The 20,015-nt window shown below is 48.4% G+C and overlaps 2 protein-coding genes across 2 annotated transcripts in view; both read right to left on the reverse strand.

The window, feature by feature from the left end:
• The window catches only part of LOC149350432 (UNC93-like protein), a 39,261-nt gene extending 33,072 nt beyond the window's left edge, over window positions 1–6,189 (reverse strand). The window contains exon 1 of the mRNA XM_089579452.1: window positions 5,871–6,189. The gene's annotated coding sequence lies outside the window, so the exon portion shown is untranslated. The remainder of the gene's footprint in view (window positions 1–5,870) is intronic.
• Window positions 6,190–13,100: 6,911 nt separating this feature from the next.
• LOC149350434 (N-acetylglucosamine transporter UNC93A-like) lies at window positions 13,101–15,954 on the reverse strand. The gene is made up of 3 exons (XM_089576879.1): window positions 15,013–15,954; window positions 13,764–14,028; window positions 13,101–13,528 (listed from the first exon to the last, which is right to left on the reverse strand). Exons 1-3 carry the CDS (start codon window positions 15,952–15,954, stop codon window positions 13,167–13,169), a joined length of 1,569 nt encoding a protein of 522 aa, XP_089433005.1. The 3' UTR covers window positions 13,101–13,166.
• Between the last annotated feature and the right edge of the window lie 4,061 nt (window positions 15,955–20,015).

Here is a 20,015-nt window from a genome sequence, read left to right on the forward strand (position 1 = left end):
GAATCTAAAAAGTAGCACATACATCGTGTATATCTTTGCGGCATGCTCGCGAAAGATCAACTTTTACAGCTTGAAACTTATTTAAAAGACGGGGCAGCGTGTTTGCTAGACTATGTGTGCCATATATTGTGCGGCATGTTGGAATATGCCACAGTTCGCTGTGTCTGCTAGGATAAACTTGAACATTTAGTGAAAGGTGTGCCGTGTCACGCAAGTAATTCATATTTTGTTTTATGTCCTTCTTATATCTTTCAGCTAGCCTAACATTATACATTTCAGATACTTTTATGGCACTGAACTGGTGGAATAAATCGCATGTGTTTATATCACGTTAAACCCCACATACTATACATGCTGCTTCCCGCGTTGCAGCTGATGCCGTTATCATCAGTCCAATCAAATCCAGCTGTACAGTGACAGAAGAAACAAACAATGTTTTAAAAAAAAAAAGTAGCATAGCGTGTGATAGACTATGCAAAAAAACAGCGCGAACAAACGGGGACGAGACGAAGAAAACACAGGAACAAGCGCTGTGACGGCGGCTTGCGCGTGATAAACGCATGCTTATTTCGTCTACTTAAAGCCGCACTCAAAATTATGCTCGCCCGCATCGTACAGTGCGGAAGCTCGAAGCCGTGATTTAGATAGTGATCTGCGTGCATGATGGTTAGCAGGGCGTGCTTGTAGATATATGCGATTCCACCATCGATTCTCCTAGACACGCGAAGAGCGCTCTTTATTTTGCACCGTTTATAGGGCACCAGTGACGCTATCTGGCCAACTTCAGAGTGGAAGTCGCCTTTTAGAGCGAGTTTTGGAGCCGAGCAGCCGTGAACAGGCGGTACGTGTGAAAGGTGTAATCTGAAGTGAACTTTATCTGCAGCACAAGTTACGCGTTTGGAAAGACGAAAGGTGCACTGCCTAGCGAGGCATTGAGCGCGTTATATTGTCACTCTTCGTATAGGTTTAACCGTACGGCTCTTCGTTCCCCCAAAAGGGTGTCCTGTTCAATAAACGAAAAAGCTTTTAACACTGACTATCAGCTTGGATAATTTAAAGCCGGAATCAAGTGAGAAACCGAATACTGCATATCGCGATGTTCCCACGAGCCCAGATACATACGGTTCACTCAAAGAAAGCCGAGCACTAGGCCGGTGAAAACCTTGAACCCATTGTGAAACCGGTGCGTACCCGGCGGCACTGGGGATCGAACCCAGCACCACCCGCGCAAGCGTCGGATGCTCAAACCACAGCAAGTCGTTCAAACGCAGTTTATTATGTTGCAGGCGTACTTTTAACAAGCTTGTTGACGTTCCCGCTCCTGTATATATAGTAGCTCTACAAGAGAAAGCCGCATAGAAGAAAAGTTTTAGCGTTTTCGAAGCACGGTGATGAAAAATAGTTGCTCATAACCTTCGATTTCACTCCACGCTGACAGCGAGCGCTACGATTGAAGGCGGCCCCCGATACATGTGTGGCGCATTCAGAATGGATCCGCGGACGCACTTTCACCACTTCATGTCCTCCATTTTTCATTTCCCTGCGGGAAGCATCAATCAACGCAGGCCCGGTTTCCAACGGCTCTGGGGCGCGCGCGCCATCAATCTTTCAGCTGCAGAGAAAGGGACTCTCCTCAAGCTGGACATTGCGTATACTCTTTCACAAACTTGCCAGACTTCAAGGAGGGCCGGACTGCGCTGGCTATCAGCGTGTTCACAACCCGCGGCCTGAGAAAGTACACACCCCATGGACGTTGCAACTGCCGGAACTGTTGCGTTGCGTAAGTATGCTACTTGAACAGGCATGAAGGATCTAATGCCGCAGCTACGATTCCATGTTCTGGTGCCGTGACCCTGAAGAATGCTATCTTGGTTAAAAGACACGATGCAGCATCACTGTGCACGAGGCCGAATGCCCTTCTGACCGTTATAGACGTGTAGAAGTTGCTCACTTTTCTGAAATGCACAGCGCACAGACCGAAATGACGATACACTGGTCCCAAGTAGCTTGTGGCCGTAATACATAGAGTTCGTCATTTCGGCCTTCGCGAAGCTTTCATTATTTGCCATCAAGATGTGACTTTACGTAGTAGGATTCGGTTAATACGCTAGTACATATACACCAGCTGAGTACTGTAGACACTTTAATATTCCAGTCGAGTATATATAGTTCGCCAGACTTGCGAACAGTAAGTCGACATAGCCTATCATTTTAAGTATCCTACATTTACAGGGTCCTTGGTTCTGCATTCAAGAACGTGCAAAATTTAGATTTATTAAGTTGATCTCTACAACGCTGAAATATTTCCAAATATACCCGCGTTTTGTCAATGGTATTTGATTTTTCTTAGTGCAAACTACTGCTACATTATTTGTATATACTATATAAATTCATGTGTAAATATATGTAAATAATATACATGTGTAAATATGTACGTACTATGTATGTAAATTCTTGACTTAAATCAACTTGTTTCATCCTAGTCAGCATGTTTTTCTAAAAAGACTATCTTGCGAAATTCAACTAGCGTTCTTCATTAACGAACTAAGTTCCTCCCTTGATATTAACATACCTACGGACTCAGTCTTCATTTACTTCGAAAAGCTATTTTATAAAGTTCCTCAGTGAGGTCTATTTTCAATACTTCCATGCTTAAATAATAACTCCAGCTTTCAATGGTCTATGTTCCCTGCTCATCGACAGACAACAATTCGTCTACGTCGACAAGTGATTATCCCAAATGTCCCACGTCGTGTCTGGAGCGGACCAAGGGACTGTCCACGGGCCCTATACTATTCCTAATATACATTAACGACCTGTCAAATAACATACCTTCTAGCATTCGTTTATTCGCAGAAGATTGTGTAATATGTCGCCCTACACATAACTGCAACGACACCATCGCGTTACCGAATGATCTACATCACATTGAATAATGGTGCAATAAATGGTTAATGACTATCAACCGTAACAAAGCATCATTAGCATTTTTTCACTGAAGGCACCGTCACCCCTCTCCTAATTACGTTATTTTTGGCTCGACTATATTCTCTGTTCCCTCGTACAAATATCTAGGCATTAACTTAACTTACGCTTGGTCAGATAACATATCTGCAGAGTCACTAACAGCGCCAACCGATGCCTTGGCTTTGCTCGTCTCTATTTTAAACTAGCTTGCTCCTCGGTAAAACTTAGTGCTTATTTAACTCTCGTTTGATCAAAATTAGAATACGCATGCGCGATTCGGGACCCACATCAGCCATGACTTTCTAACACTCTTGAATGGATACAGAACCGAGCTGCCCGGTTTATTTACTCCAACTATAGCTACTAGCACGAGCGTGATCAAGAAATACAAAACCAAGAAAGAGAGGGAAGTTTTCGAGGCACTGATCATTCAGCAGAGGGGCCAGAATTGCGTCAGCAAGCCATCTGTTCACCTGATCGAGAAATAAATCACCTATATCTCATGTTGACTCGATAATGATCCGTCTCTTGCATCGAGTTGTCTGTCATGTTGTGCCTGTTTTTTTTTTTTTTTTGCTTGTTATCTTTCTTTTTCTGTGTGTATATTTCGCTCCTGGCGGATTAAACTTGAGTTGCTAGTCGGCGCGTTGTGTGTCGTTTTCTTCCTTCGTCCTGTGTTTTGAGCTGGTTTACCTTTCTTTATAGCTACTACACTAGCGTATCTAACCTGAAGTCACAAGCTAACCATCCTGCTCTCGTTCTTCGGCGTAAAATTTCAAGACTGTGTCTGTTCCACAGATTTTATCATTCACGACAGTCCATCTGTGCCATCCTTCCCTCCCACCGTACTTCGCAATGCACCAGCCACAACAAAAGAGCTTACCCGCAGCATGGCCATACTACTGCGCGTCTCTTCTCATTTTGCACTCATACTGCGAACGACTTGAACGATCTTCCCACTGAAGCCATGCTCCACACTAACCTACAAAATTTTAAGAATGCGATTGAAAAAAACGTCTGCTAATCTATAACATCATCCCTCATGTAAATGCCCATACCTAGGGTCTTTGAAATAAATAAATACATTTTTACTACGACATAATTTTTTGGCTATTTAGGCGCCTATTGTTGACACCTGTAAAAACACTGGCAACTATTATTCTGCGGACAGAAAAAAGCAATGGGATAGCACCTCTTGCTTTTTTCTGACCACAAAAAAGTATGCATGCACGTTTCCAACGCCCTTGTCTAAATCCTTACTACAGAATAACAATGACAAGCATTGCAAACAAAGAGCTGCGAGAGCTCTAAGCGCTAGTAAGTTCATATTTGGAAACACCTTTCCTCATTGTGGGAGACCGCATTTCACGAACGCTTTCAACAATCGAGACTTTTGGGATAAATGCTGCAAATAACTATGGACACGAAAAGGCTTGTCAGTGTATTTGCGAGCCGCAGATAACCGAATGTATTTGAGAACCTCGAGTTCCGTTTTATCTGTCACGTTAGCAATGGCCTCTAGAGGTCATATACCTGACCACACGAAGATAAAGTTTTCCAAGGTCATTTGAAGATTCCTAACCTTTAACATTTTTTTTTTTTTTAGATTATAAACTGCAACTGTAGCGGCACATCTCTCTTGTTCATTTTTTGTTATGTTCACTGGTGCGGTGCCTTAAAGTGTGATATGTCTGCGAGTACTAATATGAATAGTAGTAACTGCACGCGCGGCCCGCTTCGATGAATTCTATTTCAACGCGATAGCGTGAAGGCTCCCGTTCAGCGTAGAACCCGGCGGCGTGCGACGTCCTCGTGTGACGTCAGTACAAGGTATTGACGTCACACATGGACATGGTAGTGAAGCGGCGGATTTGAAAAGAGATTAAAACTTCACATTAATTGTGAATATAAGGTTGCAACATCACTAAAACGTCATTATGACATGCAAGAACGTAAAGTTACTAAAGTAAATTAACTGCACTGAAAACAAAACTGGGATGGGAATCGGGCCCATGCCCCTTAGATCCCGAGTCAAACACGCTACCCCCAGGGTCACCGAGGCACGTGCGTTCGACTTCGTTAAAGGGTGGCCTTGTGTGTCTTGTCCGACACTGTCTTTGTCTGCAAACTGATAAGCTAAGAGGACCCCAGGCCGCTGGAGGGAGCCATTAAGTGTACATCGAATTTTCGTCCCTTTTACGCACACGTCGTGTGCCCCACACTGCTGTCGCCTGGCGGACGGCGTTTTATCCGGGGCAATGACCTATGTCAGGGGGTAATTGGGCCTCATTTCGCATAGTCTCGCCGGCAGTTTTACGTGCAGTTTCTGGAATACACTAAAAAAAAAAAAGCAGTTCCGCAAGCGAAGACTTAACGCGACACGTCGCGTCATCTGATGCCAAGCTGGTAGGTTTTTTGTCTTACTTTGTTTTGCGAAAAATAAATTATCAGAGCTGCACACCTAACCTTGCGAAAAAGATTTCTTGTTCCAGTAAGCACGCCAGTTTTTTTTTGTTTTTTTTTTTTTTTTGCTCCTAGCACGCACTGAGGAATGCTCAATAATATTTTTTTTGTCTATTTACCTGCCCACAGAAACCGATAGTCCGGCGTCCCGATGTGGACGAAGGTTACTAGAATGTCAGAGCACAGCCGAGACTTAGCAGAATCGGAACACAAATAAAGCAGTAGAGAAAAATAAACACGAAAAGCGTCGTTCTGATGCGAGCTCTGGACACGAAAAATGCAGACGAAAGAGGTAGTAGTTGTAGCGAACTAACTCTTTCAGCGAAGTAACTACACAGTACTAGACGCTCAGGTGCGACAAGCGTGCGCGTAGAACGAGCTGTCAGGGAAGGTGACGTTCACAGCTGCACAGCTGTGAGCGAGGGCGTTCAAGACAGTACCTGTGTGAGTATACGTTGGACCCTGTGCGTGGCGGCAGGCGCAGTACGCGGAGCGTCCGCGGACGTTAAATGCACTCTGCACGAAACGAAATCCAAGAGCCAAAAGAAGAAGACGTCGCTCTGGAGAAACTTCCTGCGCTGTATGAGCTGCAGGCTTCCTAAGCCCTTATCTGGCTGATACGTCGGTTAGGCAGGTAGCCGAGTAAGCGGCCGATTGTGTTTTTCTTTTGCGGTCACGCCGCCGTCGGATAGGTGGACCCCGACGGTTCCTTTGCTGCTGCGTCTCCCTCTCCTTGTTTGCCCCCTACATCAAAAAGAAGCAGCTCTCCAACGTCAACGCACGTGCCGGCATAGCGCGCTGACGTGTAAAAGGCTTTCGATGTGCAGCCTCCCCCTTTCACCGCGCACGCCTATTTCCGCCTCGTTTTCGGTTTCCCGCGCTTTCTCCCTTTGCCCTCCGCCACGATTGCACGGACTTGGCTACTTTAGGGGAAATATTTTCCAGCCGACGCTTCTGCGACCCCTAGAAAGGGCACGCGCGCGCGTGTGTTCGACGCGGTCAGCGCGGCGTCTTTTCGTGGCGTCGCGCCAGTCGACCGGAGTTTCCCGCTCCGCCAGGGTCACACGCTGGACCTGTATGTGAAATTCTCTTCACACTGCCTATTCCATCGCAGCGATCAATGCTTTGTGTGCGCTAAAGCACAGCGCGGCGGTTTCTTGTAACGCGACGGTGCAACGCAAACTCTCCACTATTTTTAGCACAAGGGGCGAGACCCGCAGCCGTTCACTCGCGCGTGAAAGCCGAGGACATGCGTACAACCTTGTTTCACATCCCTGGAAGGTAATCTGCGACAACGCTCAGGACCAGCTGCATACCGCGCGGCCAAGGTCGGGGCAGTGTAAACCCGCACGCAATCTCAGCAAGTGTCACCTCATTTCAGACATCCCCCCGCCAGAACTCGCGGATGTAATCACAAACACGTTCTACCTATCAGCCGAGAATAGGACATCCATCCATCGACCCATACCCCGACACGTTTGCACGTGACGACTCCGAAAACAACTCGCCTTTCAGCATGCTGCACGCGGCACTCGTCAACTGGAACGTAGCATGACTTCGCGCAGGGACAAGATCAGTCTGAATGTTGTGGAATATGCACAGCCTGCCTAAAGGATACAATAAACCATGCATGTGCGAACAGCGGGTATCACTCGTTCGTGCAACGCAAGAGGAGAATCACACCCACAACACACGCTTAGACCCATATTCATGTATGTCACTCTCAAGAAAACTGGATTGCTCTCATACGCCTGGAGCGGTACCTGACAGAAAAAAATATCGGTGGCTTCCATACTCGCTGGTTTACGTAAGCACGTCAGCTCTCACGGCGTTGCAAAACGAATCGACGAAAAAGCCTCGCTATTAATGCGTTCGTTGGCATTACAGGCCCCATCGTCCTTCTCCCTCTGAACATTTAGGGGAGCGGAGGGGGAGCCCGAAAGGCGGCTGCCACGGAAGAACCCCCCTCCCCCCAAAAGAAAGAAGAAACGAAGAAAGAAATGACTTTGTAAAATTAAAAATGGCTAAGAATGACTCAACAGCAATTAAAATTATGAGGAATGACTAAGAAAAAATTAATATGACCAAGAATGACCCAGAAAAATTACTAAGAACATAAAATAATGACTACAAAGAAAATTACTAAAAAGAACGAAGAGGTTTCGCGAGCGGTTAAAGGCAAACTACGGGGTTTTTTTTTATATTTTGAGTTAATAATCACATCACATTCCTTACAGTCCCCTCGCCACGGCACAAAAAGAAAAATGTTTTTCAATATACCAAATAGAAGTAGTATCTAAAAAGGTCTAAAACGAGGAAAACCGAAACTGAGTTTTGAGAAAACAATGACGTCACGGCGGCCCGTCCTATGGCGTCATGGGTACTGTCGCAAAACATATTGTTTGCACGTTGACGGGCTAAACTGGCGACTGTAAGTAAGAGCTTGGGTTACTATTTATCTGAAATGAGCAAAAGCCAGCTCGAAATTTTGTCCTTCAGAGTAGTAGTAGTAGTAGTAGTGGCTTCATTATGACATTTCATATGGAAGGTAAAAGAATGTTTGCTGCCCCGGCATCTGCTATTGCCGCTGGAGGCACCTGAGTTGGGGCAGCGGAAATAAAGGATAGCAGGCAGTATGTAGAAGTGAAAGAAAAGGGGTGAGGGGATAGTAGAAAGGACAGGAGGAGACCTTCAGAGAACACAGAACGAATATCGACGGCGGTCACCACACGTAAGGTTGCCTGTACAAGTCTCCCCGATTGAGGTCACGAAATGAGAAATTTTTAAATTAATTTGCGCTGCACGAAAACACCGCCCCGCTGCCAAACTTGGTACAAAGGGCCAGAAAACTGCGGAGTACGTGCCATGAAAGTTTCAGTAAAATGAGAGGAGGTAGAAAAAACGCCGGTGTTGCCCTTTAAGATAGCATTCTGGCAATTAGGCAAAGTTCACCCACAAAAATCGCAGCAGCACAAATCCCTGCATAGTGCACAAAGTTTTCTAATGCTCACACATTGTAAACGCGTAATGCAATTAAGCATCCCTTATTTTATTTTTTATTTTTTTGCTCAACTTACAAGTAGAGCGCAAGTCAACATTAAAAAAGCTTTTAATAACGTCACTCGTGAATCTCGTCCAACGTCTTTCAGATAAATTCGACTAGATTCCTGCTGCTCCCTCGAACTCTATCATTTTTTAATCATATCCTACGTTTTAATTATATCACTTCAAGCAGTTTTTTTTTTATTTTTTACAGCGCGAGCTTTCTTTGGAAGTTCTGCCGCCTAAATGACGCCGTCAACATCGAGTGTCCGCGATCGTGTCACCAATTCATGGATTTATACCAGCCCCGATCCGTGACGTAAGCAAGGTGCGGTGGCGCTTCTGTCGCCGTGTAGGAACGCCCCGTAGAAATACATGTAAATCAAAATTTTCAAAGTAGTTTTCTGATTTCACAGCGCAGCTCTGAAGTCGTTCCTTCGTTAACAAAAGCCGAGTACATCCTATAACGCAATATCCAGGTATGGAACGTCATTTGAAAGCCAATGTATACTTAAAACACCACAATATGTGCGCGCCGGAGTTACCCCTGATAAGGAAAGGGGAGGGGAAGAGGGGGGGGGGGGGGGGGGGGGCACCGGGCGGAAGCGCGGCCGTTAGAATATGTGTAACCAAAACTTTCCAAGCTTATTTTCTCATTTCCCAGTGTGCGTATGAAGAAAGCCACTCGTTAACCATTGGCAGGCGCTCAAAAAGGGTATGAAAACGTATGCAACACCATTTGGAAGCTGAAATCTTTGTAGAACGTCACGATAAATGTACGTTGTGATGCCCAACATAACCTCGAAACGTCTGGGAGCGCTTCAGCTGGGTGTCTATCCGAATCGCACAAGCGTCTCGTGTAGGCCGATATGCTGCCGCGTGCGCTGAATTTGCTCGCAAATAAAGTCGTTCAATCTAGACAGTTTATACACAGCTCTACATGGAAGAGAGGGCAACTTCTAAACAGTTCGCAGTTCTATCTCCCAAAACACGCCCATAAAAAAAAATGAGACTGTGCAGCAGGCATTTGACTCTTACATTCAGGACATGCAGAGAACGCACAATCCTGCAATACGCGAAGAATGAGAGAAGTGGAAAGTGAAAAAGGAGCGACAGCCTCCATTTCTGCTTTCATTTCTTATACTGACAAATCTCAAAGGGAAGGCTACTTGGGTAAAAGTGGTGCAAATCCTCACTGGAGCAACGAGCGAAGGTACCGGGCAGAAGAATAAATCTGAAACCGCCATATTAAGACAATAAAGATGATGAGGCTAGAGGAAGAAAAAATTGGGACACAGCTTAATGTTACGTGCGGAAGGCACAACTCCTCAGAAAGAGGACCCCCCCCTTCGTGAAAAAATATCCTGGCTGCGTACCTGCATCGGGAAAATAACTCGCGCAGTCATCTAACACGTTTAAAGCCTTCCGCGCGAAAGGGGTGCCACTCAAAAGTGTGTGCGCGACTTGGTCTCTCCTCGTGCGGAACATAAGGCTACACGAAATGTCGTTGGCGCAACAGTGGTTTCCATCCACGGTATAGGAATGATTAAACGTCTGTGACTATGGAGCGATGGGCTAGTTGGCATTGCATGCCGGAAAAAACAACACTTTAGGATGGAAAGCGCAGGCACGAACAGCGCAGTGTTTGTGCAAACGGCGTCGTCGTACGTTGAAACCCTAGCATTCTCCTGTTGCCCGAAGAGTGTGCTGCCCAGGTGGAGCTGAGCACACATGGGTCCCAGACAGAGGCCGGTCTCGACGTTGCTCCATATGCGGTCATGAGAACACGATGGACGTGGGAGTGGGCGCACTAGGGGGGGAGCAGTGACGTTCCGTGTTGTAACCAATAATTCCCTTGATTACATCCATAAGTCTCTATTTCTGGCCTTCTTTCCCTGCAGCGGCTTGGAAAAGACCAACAGTCTGGAAAAAGCGCAAAAGTTCCGGCGGCTGATGAAATTCCCTACAAACTCGTGAACATCATTTTCGCCAAATTTTACACCTAATATACACTGGAAACGAGAAGATTCCCCGATAGAACATCACTACGCGGGGATGAAGGCGAGAGCGATAGAGCTAACGCTGTATTTTTTTTCGTCATTAAAGAAAGATACCTTCAAAGTAGGAGGCTTACTTCCATCCATATATACTCATTATCACCAACGGCGCACCACCACTAGCAAACAATAAAATCTGTGAGCAAGAAGCCACCGCCCTTTCACTAAAGGTCGCCCCTGGTAGCCAGGCAGTGATAATTTTCTATAGACATTTTTCACGACAGGCGCCAAGATAGAGTTATAGACAGAAGCGTTTTGCATCCCATGGAAACCACACCGGGCGCTGCATCAGCGCTGTGAAACCGTAAGATAATTTATCAGTTCAGACTTCTTTGTATGCAAAACAGTAGTGTAGTCCCGACCCGCGCACACTTTCGCATTTTTCCCTGGACGATATGATGCCGTAACGGCTCAAGCATCAAGCTTGCAGCGTCGGTTTTATGACGGGTAGCATGTCACTTCGCAGTGGCTAAGACAATATGTTACTGCTCCATTGCAGGCTTCCAGGCACTCGTGCAAGCCTCCCCCCCCCCCCCCTTCCCCTCAGACCCTATCCCTTTAGGTGCACCTGCTGGACCACTTGGCCAAAGATGACCCCATAATTCTCGTGCATTGTTGCGCTTACGAAGGAACTGGGACACAATCAGGGACGACACAGAACAGATGTGCGCAAACTATCAACTGCAAGTTTATTTCTGAGTGCATGTATATATAGGCATTGTCAAGACAAAAACAAAAACAAAAACAAATCCGTGATCACATCTTCATGGCAAGATATCTTTTAACGTCCTGTCCAGCAGTAAAAAAAAACATGCATTATCTTTCTGACTTAGCTGTTTGTTTTTATTTTTCCAAAAATTCTTTTTCCTGATTTGAGAGCTCGATAGAAGGCACGCTTACACATGGCCCTTCTTTTCCTGATTGTATGCAGTATGCTTCCCAAAGTTCCCTGATTAGCTTCTCTCTTGAACCGAGCAGTATTGCTGTCTGCTTAAAGTGAGGTGTGCAATTTTTGCATCTGGCGCAATGCGCTGCCAGATTTCCCGGTGAGTTGACAAGACTGCAGTTGCGCCTATGTTCTCTGAGCCTCTCATTGAGGCACCTACTGGTCTGGCCAACGTACGTTTGCCCGCATGATAGCGGTATCTTATATCTTATAGCGGTATCTTATATCTTATAGAACATAGGCGCAACTGCAGTCTTGTCAACTCACCGGGAAATCTGGCAGCGCATTGCGCCAGATGCAAAAATTGCACACCTCACTTTAAGCAGACAGCAATACTGCTCGGTTCAAGAGAGAAGCTAATCAGGGAACTTTGGGAAGCATACTGCATACAATCAGGAAAAGAAGGGCCATGTGTAAGCGTGCCTTCTATCGAGCTCTCAAATCAGGAAAAAGAATTTTTGGAAAAATAAAAACAAACAGCTAAGTCAGAAAGATAATGCATGTTTTTTTTTACTGCTGGACAGGACGTTAAAAGATATCTTGCCATGAAGATGTGATCACGGATTTGTTTTTGTTTTTGTCTTGACAATGCCTATATATACATGCACTCAGAAATAAACTTGCAGTTGATAGTTTGCGCACATCTGTTCTGTGTCGTCCCTGATTGTGTCCCAGTTCCTTCGTAAGCGCAACAATGCACGAGAATAACAACCACCAACTAGCCCAATTTGAAACTCTCCTAATGACCCCATAACATGAACATGGCCCGGCTGGGTAACTTCCTCAATGGCCAGGAGGACGTGAGAGCTTTCGACCACACTATACTACACTCACAATAAAGAAACTTTCTCAAATAGCTGTGCCGATTTCAGCGGGTGTTAAATATGACTGTAAACAGACGCTAAACCCTCACGTGCTAAATCATAGCACAATTTACCCCTCCTTCCATCATATATCACACCCTATAAAGCGTTTTAGTAATGGCGTTAACGCGCAACAGTCAACTCGAGCTCTGTTTATTACATTTTGAGAGAGTACGAACGTGAATATTCTGTTCAACACATACTATACGTATAGTGCCCAGCCGCAGCCCTGCGCGCTTCCACGGAGGCTGAGTAGACCCAACAGAAGTGCTGTTCATACCAGTGACAACGCAACTTTAGCGCGAACTTCATAAAGCGTTTCCCCGTTCCGCGCTCTCAGAGAACAAATTAAGAAAAGAAGAAAGCGTTGAATTAGAGACCCAACATTTAATTTTGGATAGCAATGACAGCTGAGCACCGCCGCTGTTTAACTGTCTTCACAGCCACGAATGAAGCCTCCAGCAGAAAATTATGCCTATGAGGTGAACGAGCATATTGGTACTCTAGAACCCTCAGCGCATTGCCGGTATACCATCTCGCCGTGAGAGCATAAAAGCCTTGCGCGCACCCAGAGCCACGCTTCCATGGGCCGCGCCATCACTTGCGACGTTCTTGACGCCCTCTTAGGCCATCAGTGAAGTCGTTTTTGAGGCCACATTGGCAACGAAAGAGGCATATTTAATAATGTCACATGAAAAATAGCACAGGCACGAGTTCCAAACGACAACAAGAAGGCGCACGCACACACACACACCACCCGAGCGGGCGAGAGAGGAGCAACACGGGGCGCCCCAGAGGAGAGGCTGGCACGGGGCCAGTTTACTGAGCTCAGCGTGTCACCAGGGAGTTCGAGGTGAGCAGAGCGGGTATGACAACGGGGATGCCCCCGTCGAGGCTTGTGGCCGCGGCCAGCGGCTGCAGCGCGGCCGCGCTCACGATGGGCGTCACAGTGGCGTTGACCACGGTGGCGTTGGGCAGCGCCACGGGCGCCGTGGAGCGCTTCACTTCGGCGTCCACGGCAAAGTAGCCTGCCACGCCCACGGTGAGTGCGCACAGGAGAATGTACAGCTTCATGTCAGTGCACACGAGGTTGCTGTAGCCCAGCGAAGCGATGGCGCCCACGGACCGCCACAGGTGGCAGCTGGCGAACGCCGCCTCCGGGTTCTGCCAGAAGGCCACCGCGTAGAAGGCTGCGGCGCAAGGACAGCTGCACTCGCTCAGCATGCCACAGCACTGCGCCTCTGGCTGGTCAGGCTTCGCATCTTAGCACAACAACGCGTGCGTGGCCATGCCGAGATTGCAAAGAACCAACAGATGCTGGACTTTTCTCTGCATATACAGCTTACCCTCGTTAGTAACCCAAACATAGCGCCGCCTTCGTGAAAGGGCATGCAACTAAAGAAGTTAGACACGCCCCAAGCTTACAGATGATGTTTGTTGTCCAGGCAGCGTCGGCAATACCCCAGACACCCGAGGCGACAAGCAGAACGAGGAGGAGGTAGCCGGTGTCGTAGCTCAGCATGAGGATGATCATGGCCACGTTCACGACGGCGCCGAGCAGGACCATCTGCGACCGGCCGGTCAGGTTCAGCAGCCAGCCGAAGCTGAGCGAGAACAGCGCTCCAGACACGCCCAGGCTCACCAGGAACAGCCCCACGTAGTGGACGCCCCATGTGCAAGTGATGTACGCCTGCGCCCGCAAACACTACAATGACCGCCGGAAAACCAACGCTTCGCTCTTTTTTTTTTTTTCACTCTCAAAAGGAGCCGTCCAAATAACGTGATGAATGAAAAAAATAGAAATCAACTGGCAATAACGCTCAGAATGAAGACCGTGATTTGCAAAGCCGCGTTTAGATGTTGCTAATTATGCATACACAGAGCTGAATACTAAAGCTTGATTTCAACCTAGTATTATTGGATGGGCTTTTAAACACGACAAAACCGTAATTGCTGTGATGAATTTCCCCCATATTTCTCTTAAAAGTAATTCTATGCCCAGATAGCAAATAAACGCCCGCGCGAAAATTTCTACTAGTGCAATAAATCTGCAAGCAAGCTTCGCGGACAGCTATTGTTACACAGCCTACGATTACACTAGTTATCTAGTCCACTCTGTATAAAATCTGATGCCGGTTAAGTCCAAGAATGCCAAAAATGTCGCGTGCTTAACGGACCAATAATTTGGCACACTGCCTTCGGTTAACGCTGCGCGCACTGGCCTCCTGTCTGCGATTGCTCTATTATCTCAACAACAAACAATTTGTCTGTGTGCAGTTTTCATGCGATTAGTTGACGAGTGCTAAATAAATAACACTTGTATGTGATGTGTGCTCAATGGGCCTGACTCTATGAAGTTATGCAAAGTGCTACCGCTGCTTCCTGTGTAGCTCAGCACCAGGGGGTGTTTCACTTAAGAAGTGCTCTGTGCGCGGGGCTTCCTAAGTTGCCTGTCAAAAATTTCACGCGAAGCCAGTCAGGAAGCGTTCATCTTAAGTTTCCCAGTGCGCTCACTCTTGCGATATAAACTGAGCAAAAAGGCTGCAACCAGTTTTTAAAAGAATCATGCTACCGCTACCCTACAGAAGAGACTTCGTGCGACAGTGGTGTGACAAGTGCGAACAGTACTGCACTAGCCACCCCGCCCCGCCTGGCACATCATCGGCCCACCGACCTTAGCGAAGTCGTCAGCAATGAATGAGATCTCCAGTCCACTGAAGATAGTCAAAGGGATGATGAATATCTGGTAGGGGTTCTTCATGTGTCTCATGGTAAGCATGAGCAGATGGAGGGACGCCCTGTCTTGGCGTTGCACCTTGCGCTCTATCGGGTCGAGCAGCAGGAAGACGATCAGCGCGGCGATCCAGCCAAAGGCCGTGTACACCACGCACAGCTGGAAGCGGCTGGTCACCGACGGGGCCGTGATGTTCGCAGGCAGCGCCGACTGCGGACAGAAGTTGACACCACAGGTGGCACGCTTGTCGCTGCTGGCCTCTTGGCTGACAACGGAGCCGTCTGTGGCGCTGCTGGCCCCGAGGACCACGTACGAGAGCAAGTTGCCGAACACTTGTGACAGCTGGCCGAACATGAGGAAGACGCCGAAAAAGCGGCCCAGGGCCACATCGGCGCTCTGGCGGTGTAGACCGGCGTACTGGGTGGCAAGCTCGGCCACATAGGCGCTGTTGGCAGTGCACAGGGGCCCTGCCCCGAAGCCGAGCACGAACGACGTGGGCAGCACGGTCACCCAGTGCGGGTAGAAGTTGGCGATGAAGTAAGGCGTGTAGAGCAGAGTGCACGCTCCGATGGTGACCTTGAGGCCGGCCACGCTGATGAAGAAGGGTGCCAGGAAGAGGCACGACAGTACGAACGAGGAAGAGATGGCGCTCAGCGACACGGTGCCCAGACCGCTCTCGACGTTGAGCACGCTCGTCTGCAGGTGGCTCAGAGACAGAAAGGCCGAGTTGACGAGGAAAGAACAGGCGCTCACCACGAGCAGATTTCGGCGCAGCCGCTGCTTGCGCTGCCGCGGGTCCCAGCTCTGTCCATCAGGTGGTGACAAGACACCCGCGCTGCCTCGCGGCTCAGGAAGGGCAGCCCCTGGGCTGCTCGCCTGCATGCCGTCGACCCCGTCAGGCTAGCCTGACGCCAGACACGACATGGCACGCGCTCCGCGCCTCCGGATCTTGTAGGCAGGTCTGTGCTGGACGTTACGCGGCAGCATGACGCTTGCTGCGGGCGCTCACTAAAATGGGAAAACCATGACCCGCGCGAACTTTCCACGCCGCCTTTGCGGAACCGTGGCCCTCAGCTTCTCCCAACGCCCACCATGATCTTTCGGTGGGCCCCACGGCGTACGCGATGCACAAATTCGAAGCGGAGGTGAAACACCATGAACGGCGAACGCGCGCCTTCATCCGCATCTTCCTCTTTCTCTGCACATTAATGCGCTCTCTTTTAGACGTGTGGGGGCAGAGCTTTCCATGCGCGTCTCGCCTCAGCGTGTGTTTCTACAATGACTCGCAAAAGACAGTCAATTGTTTGGTTGGTTTATTGTTTGGTTGGTAATTGTTTGGTTGGTTGGTTTGGTTGGGGTTTAACGTCCCAAAGCGACTAAGGCTATGAGAGACGCCGTAGTGGAGGGCTCCGGAAATTTTTTTCGACCACCTGGGGTTCTTTAACGTGCATTGACATCACACAGTACACGGGCGTCTAGAATTACTCCTCCAAAGAAATTCAGGCACCGCAGCCGAAACTGAACCGACGTCTCTTGGGTCAGCAGCCGAGCACCATAACCACTGAGCCACCGCGGCGGCAGTCAATTGTTTATCCTATGCATAGACGACACTACGGCCTAAAAGGAGGACAGAAGTGTCTAAGGGCAGCTATGTTGCTTCAGAACTCCGAACCAGGATGGTATCATAGTGACTACAGAATAGCCCCGAAGGTCTGGGTTAGGGGGTCGTACCACTCATCAAGGATTTGAGCTTGGTCTTTGTGTCAGTCATTGATACTCCGATGACTGCAGGTAACAAACCGCTAGTGCTTGTATTCCACAAGGAGCACGGTGCTACTGGAGAGGCCACGGTGCCGGCCTATACGCCTTGCGAAGATGATGGAGTGTTGGCATGGAAAGTGTACGTTTTGAGCGTGTTGACGCGCACGCAAGCACGTATATGCCTTCCGTTTTCACTGTTTTGTGTAGTGAAAGAATGTTTGTTGAGTATACAGAGACGCCCCTTCAGGTATCGCCTTCATAAAAGCGATCTGCATCGGCGTAGTCATCAACTAAGAAAAATTGCTCCTCAGCTGATATGAAGCCCCTCCCTCTCCTCTCGTCACTCCTATTGATCCGGAAGCTATGCATCTGCGTCAGCACTACGATACACTCGTGATTCTTCACCCAGGAACTGTGCATATCATTTTTTTGCTGGCATGTGTAAGCCTATTACAGCCGGTTTTGGCGCGCGACTGGCCGCTTTCACTACGCCTCCTTAATTTCTATGTCCCTCTGCCACCGTGGGCACCTGTCATGAGGCTGCTGTAACGATGAAAGAATCGCGCCAATTGCTACCATCTTCCCGCTGTGACGTGTAACGGGTAGGGATGACGTTAAAGAGCACGAACTGAGGGTGCGGAACCGACGCCGGAAATGGTAACAAATATTCGGAGCGAAATTGGCCCTCTGCTGTACCCGGAGTAGCTACAGTAATTGACCGGAAAAACTGAAACAGTGGCACTTATTTGTGGTCTATCGACAGCTAGTCTTTGAAGTGTATCGACAGCCATGGTATTCCGGATCATGTTGGCATGTTTGGAAGACGGACAACAAATCAAAAAGGAGTAAGTGACGTTGCAGAAACAGCCAGCATCGGGCGATACGCGAAGATCACGTTCAACCATTTATCTATGTGGTGTCATGTAGCCAGGTGGTGTCATGTAGCCAGGTGGTGCCATGTAGCAGGATGACGATGTTCCAATACACAAATCAAGATTAGCGGAAGAATGGTCTGACGAGCATGAAGGTAAAGTAGGACATTTTTTATACCCTGTGCAGTCGCCTGACCTTATCATTACTAAGGAAGTTTGGAGTACCTTGGAGCAGAGAAGGAGGAAACACTTCCTTTTACCAGTGTCTCCTGGCAGCTGTTTTGCAATACTGGCTCAAAATCATGTTCGCTAATTGTATTTGTCCTTCCCAAAGCCAACTGATGCTGTAGTAGCCACCAAAGGAGGTGAGACATGGTGCTAGTAAGTGATTGCGTATTCAAGTCTATATGTTCCTATTTCGCTGTCCACCCCACTTGGTTATCATCAGGTCGTCTGAAGGCTGAGCGGGCTTATTTACCGTGTTCAAAAATGGATTCCTCCAATCCACCTCCAGCACAACACAAAATCACCAGGCTGGCACTGTCCAAACGTAGTGGTACATAAGGGCATGACTACCCCTTTCAACTTTACCCTTCCCGGATGAACAGGTCTCTCTTCAGAGTCTTCTGGAGGAAGCACCAGTCGCATTTAAATATGGCGGAGATCATGACACACTGATTGCAAGTGATTGCAGATTGTCGATGGCTTCAGGATTTGATCCTCATCGCCATTGTAACATCTACATAGAGTTTATATTGCCGGGAATCCTTGTAGTGTTTGTTCATTCTTCAAAGCTGCCGGCGCGCCACTTTATCGCTTTGTCTGTGATGCAAGACACGACCAGATTTATTTCGATTGATCGCATCCAGGCGGAGCCGATTTTACGTTGTTCCAGAATGTTCTAGTAATTTTACACGCTTTAGCTTGAAAGTTCGCTATCAGCTTTAAAGTGAACATGGCCAAGGGCGGCGGGCATATTCTATTCGACGACCGCCGAGCACGCTTGTTGCAACGCCGCCGCCGACTCATTCAGTTCTTTGCGGGCGCAAGTCAGCCCAAATAAATAGTTTTGTTTGGAAGCCATTTTCGCTGTCTTCCTTCTCTCCGGACTGCAGTCACCATTACGAGGCATCTAGGGAAGGTGCTAACGGATGTCCCTGTCGCCCTCACCCCCTGGGAGCCGCCAAAGCAGCCCGAGCCGTCTCGAAGAAGCAGATCACGAGAAAGCCGCAGAAGCCGTCCCAACCGAAGACGAAGTGCGAAGCAGCCATCGTCTCCATAAGCGTTCACCTGAATACGGACTACTACCGGACCGCACGCGAGCAAAGAAGGACTCCTCAATTCCGACGTCAACCTTGGCTACGACGCCAGCCCCCATTATTTTGCACCAGCCCCGACTGCCGCCCATGTTCAACGGTTCACCGGGCGAGGACCCTGAAGAATGGCTGGCACAGTTTGACCGTGTCGCCATATTCAAATGCCGCCGTGGTGGCTCAGCGGTTATGGTGCTCGGCTGCTGACCCGAAAGACGCGGGTTCGATCCCGGCCGCGGCGGCTGGAATTTCTTTGGAGGAGAAATTCTAGAGGCCCGTGTACTGTGCGATGTCATTGCAGGTTAAAGAACCCCAGGTGGTCGAAATTTCCGGAGCCCTTCACTACGGCGTCTCTCATAGCCTCAGTCGCTTTGGGACGTTAAACCCCATAAACCAAACCAAACCAGCCATATTCAACAGTTGGAATAACCAGACTAAAGCAAGCCACGTTTTCTTCGCCCTGGAAGGATCAGCCAGAATTTGGTTCGAACACCATGAAGCTTCTCTGGCGACGTGGGAATCATTCCAGCGGGAGTCCGTGGAGGCATTCACAAGCATCATCAGGAAAGAAAGAGCCCAGCTGCTTTTACAGTCACTCATCCAGCACCCTAATTAGACAGCGACCGCGTACGTAGAAGACATGAAGCGCCTTTTTTTACGTGTCAATCCTGATATGACAGAAGAGAAGGTGTAGCTTTTGATGCGTGGTGCTAAAGTGGCACTTTTCGGTGTTATGACCCGCAATCCACCGAAGACGGTCGCTGAATTCACTAGCGAAGCAGCCACCATTGAGAAAACCTTGGAAGCACGAGCCCGCCGTTTCCCTCGACAGCTCCGAGGGACCTCGACAACAATCTCGGATGGCACAGTATTCGGAGGCAACCTGCGGGATGTGATCCGCGAAATTGTACGAGAGGAGCTGCATCGGCTGTTACCATCTTCCAACCAGCCTCAAGTAGCGACCCTTGAGGAAATCGTCCGCGAAGAAGTTCAGAAT

This window comes from Amblyomma mixtum, chromosome 3 (assembly GCF_055824585.1).
Source record: "Amblyomma mixtum isolate Tamu chromosome 3, ASM5582458v1, whole genome shotgun sequence".
NCBI classification, from domain to species: Eukaryota; Metazoa; Arthropoda; class Arachnida; order Ixodida; family Ixodidae; genus Amblyomma; species Amblyomma mixtum.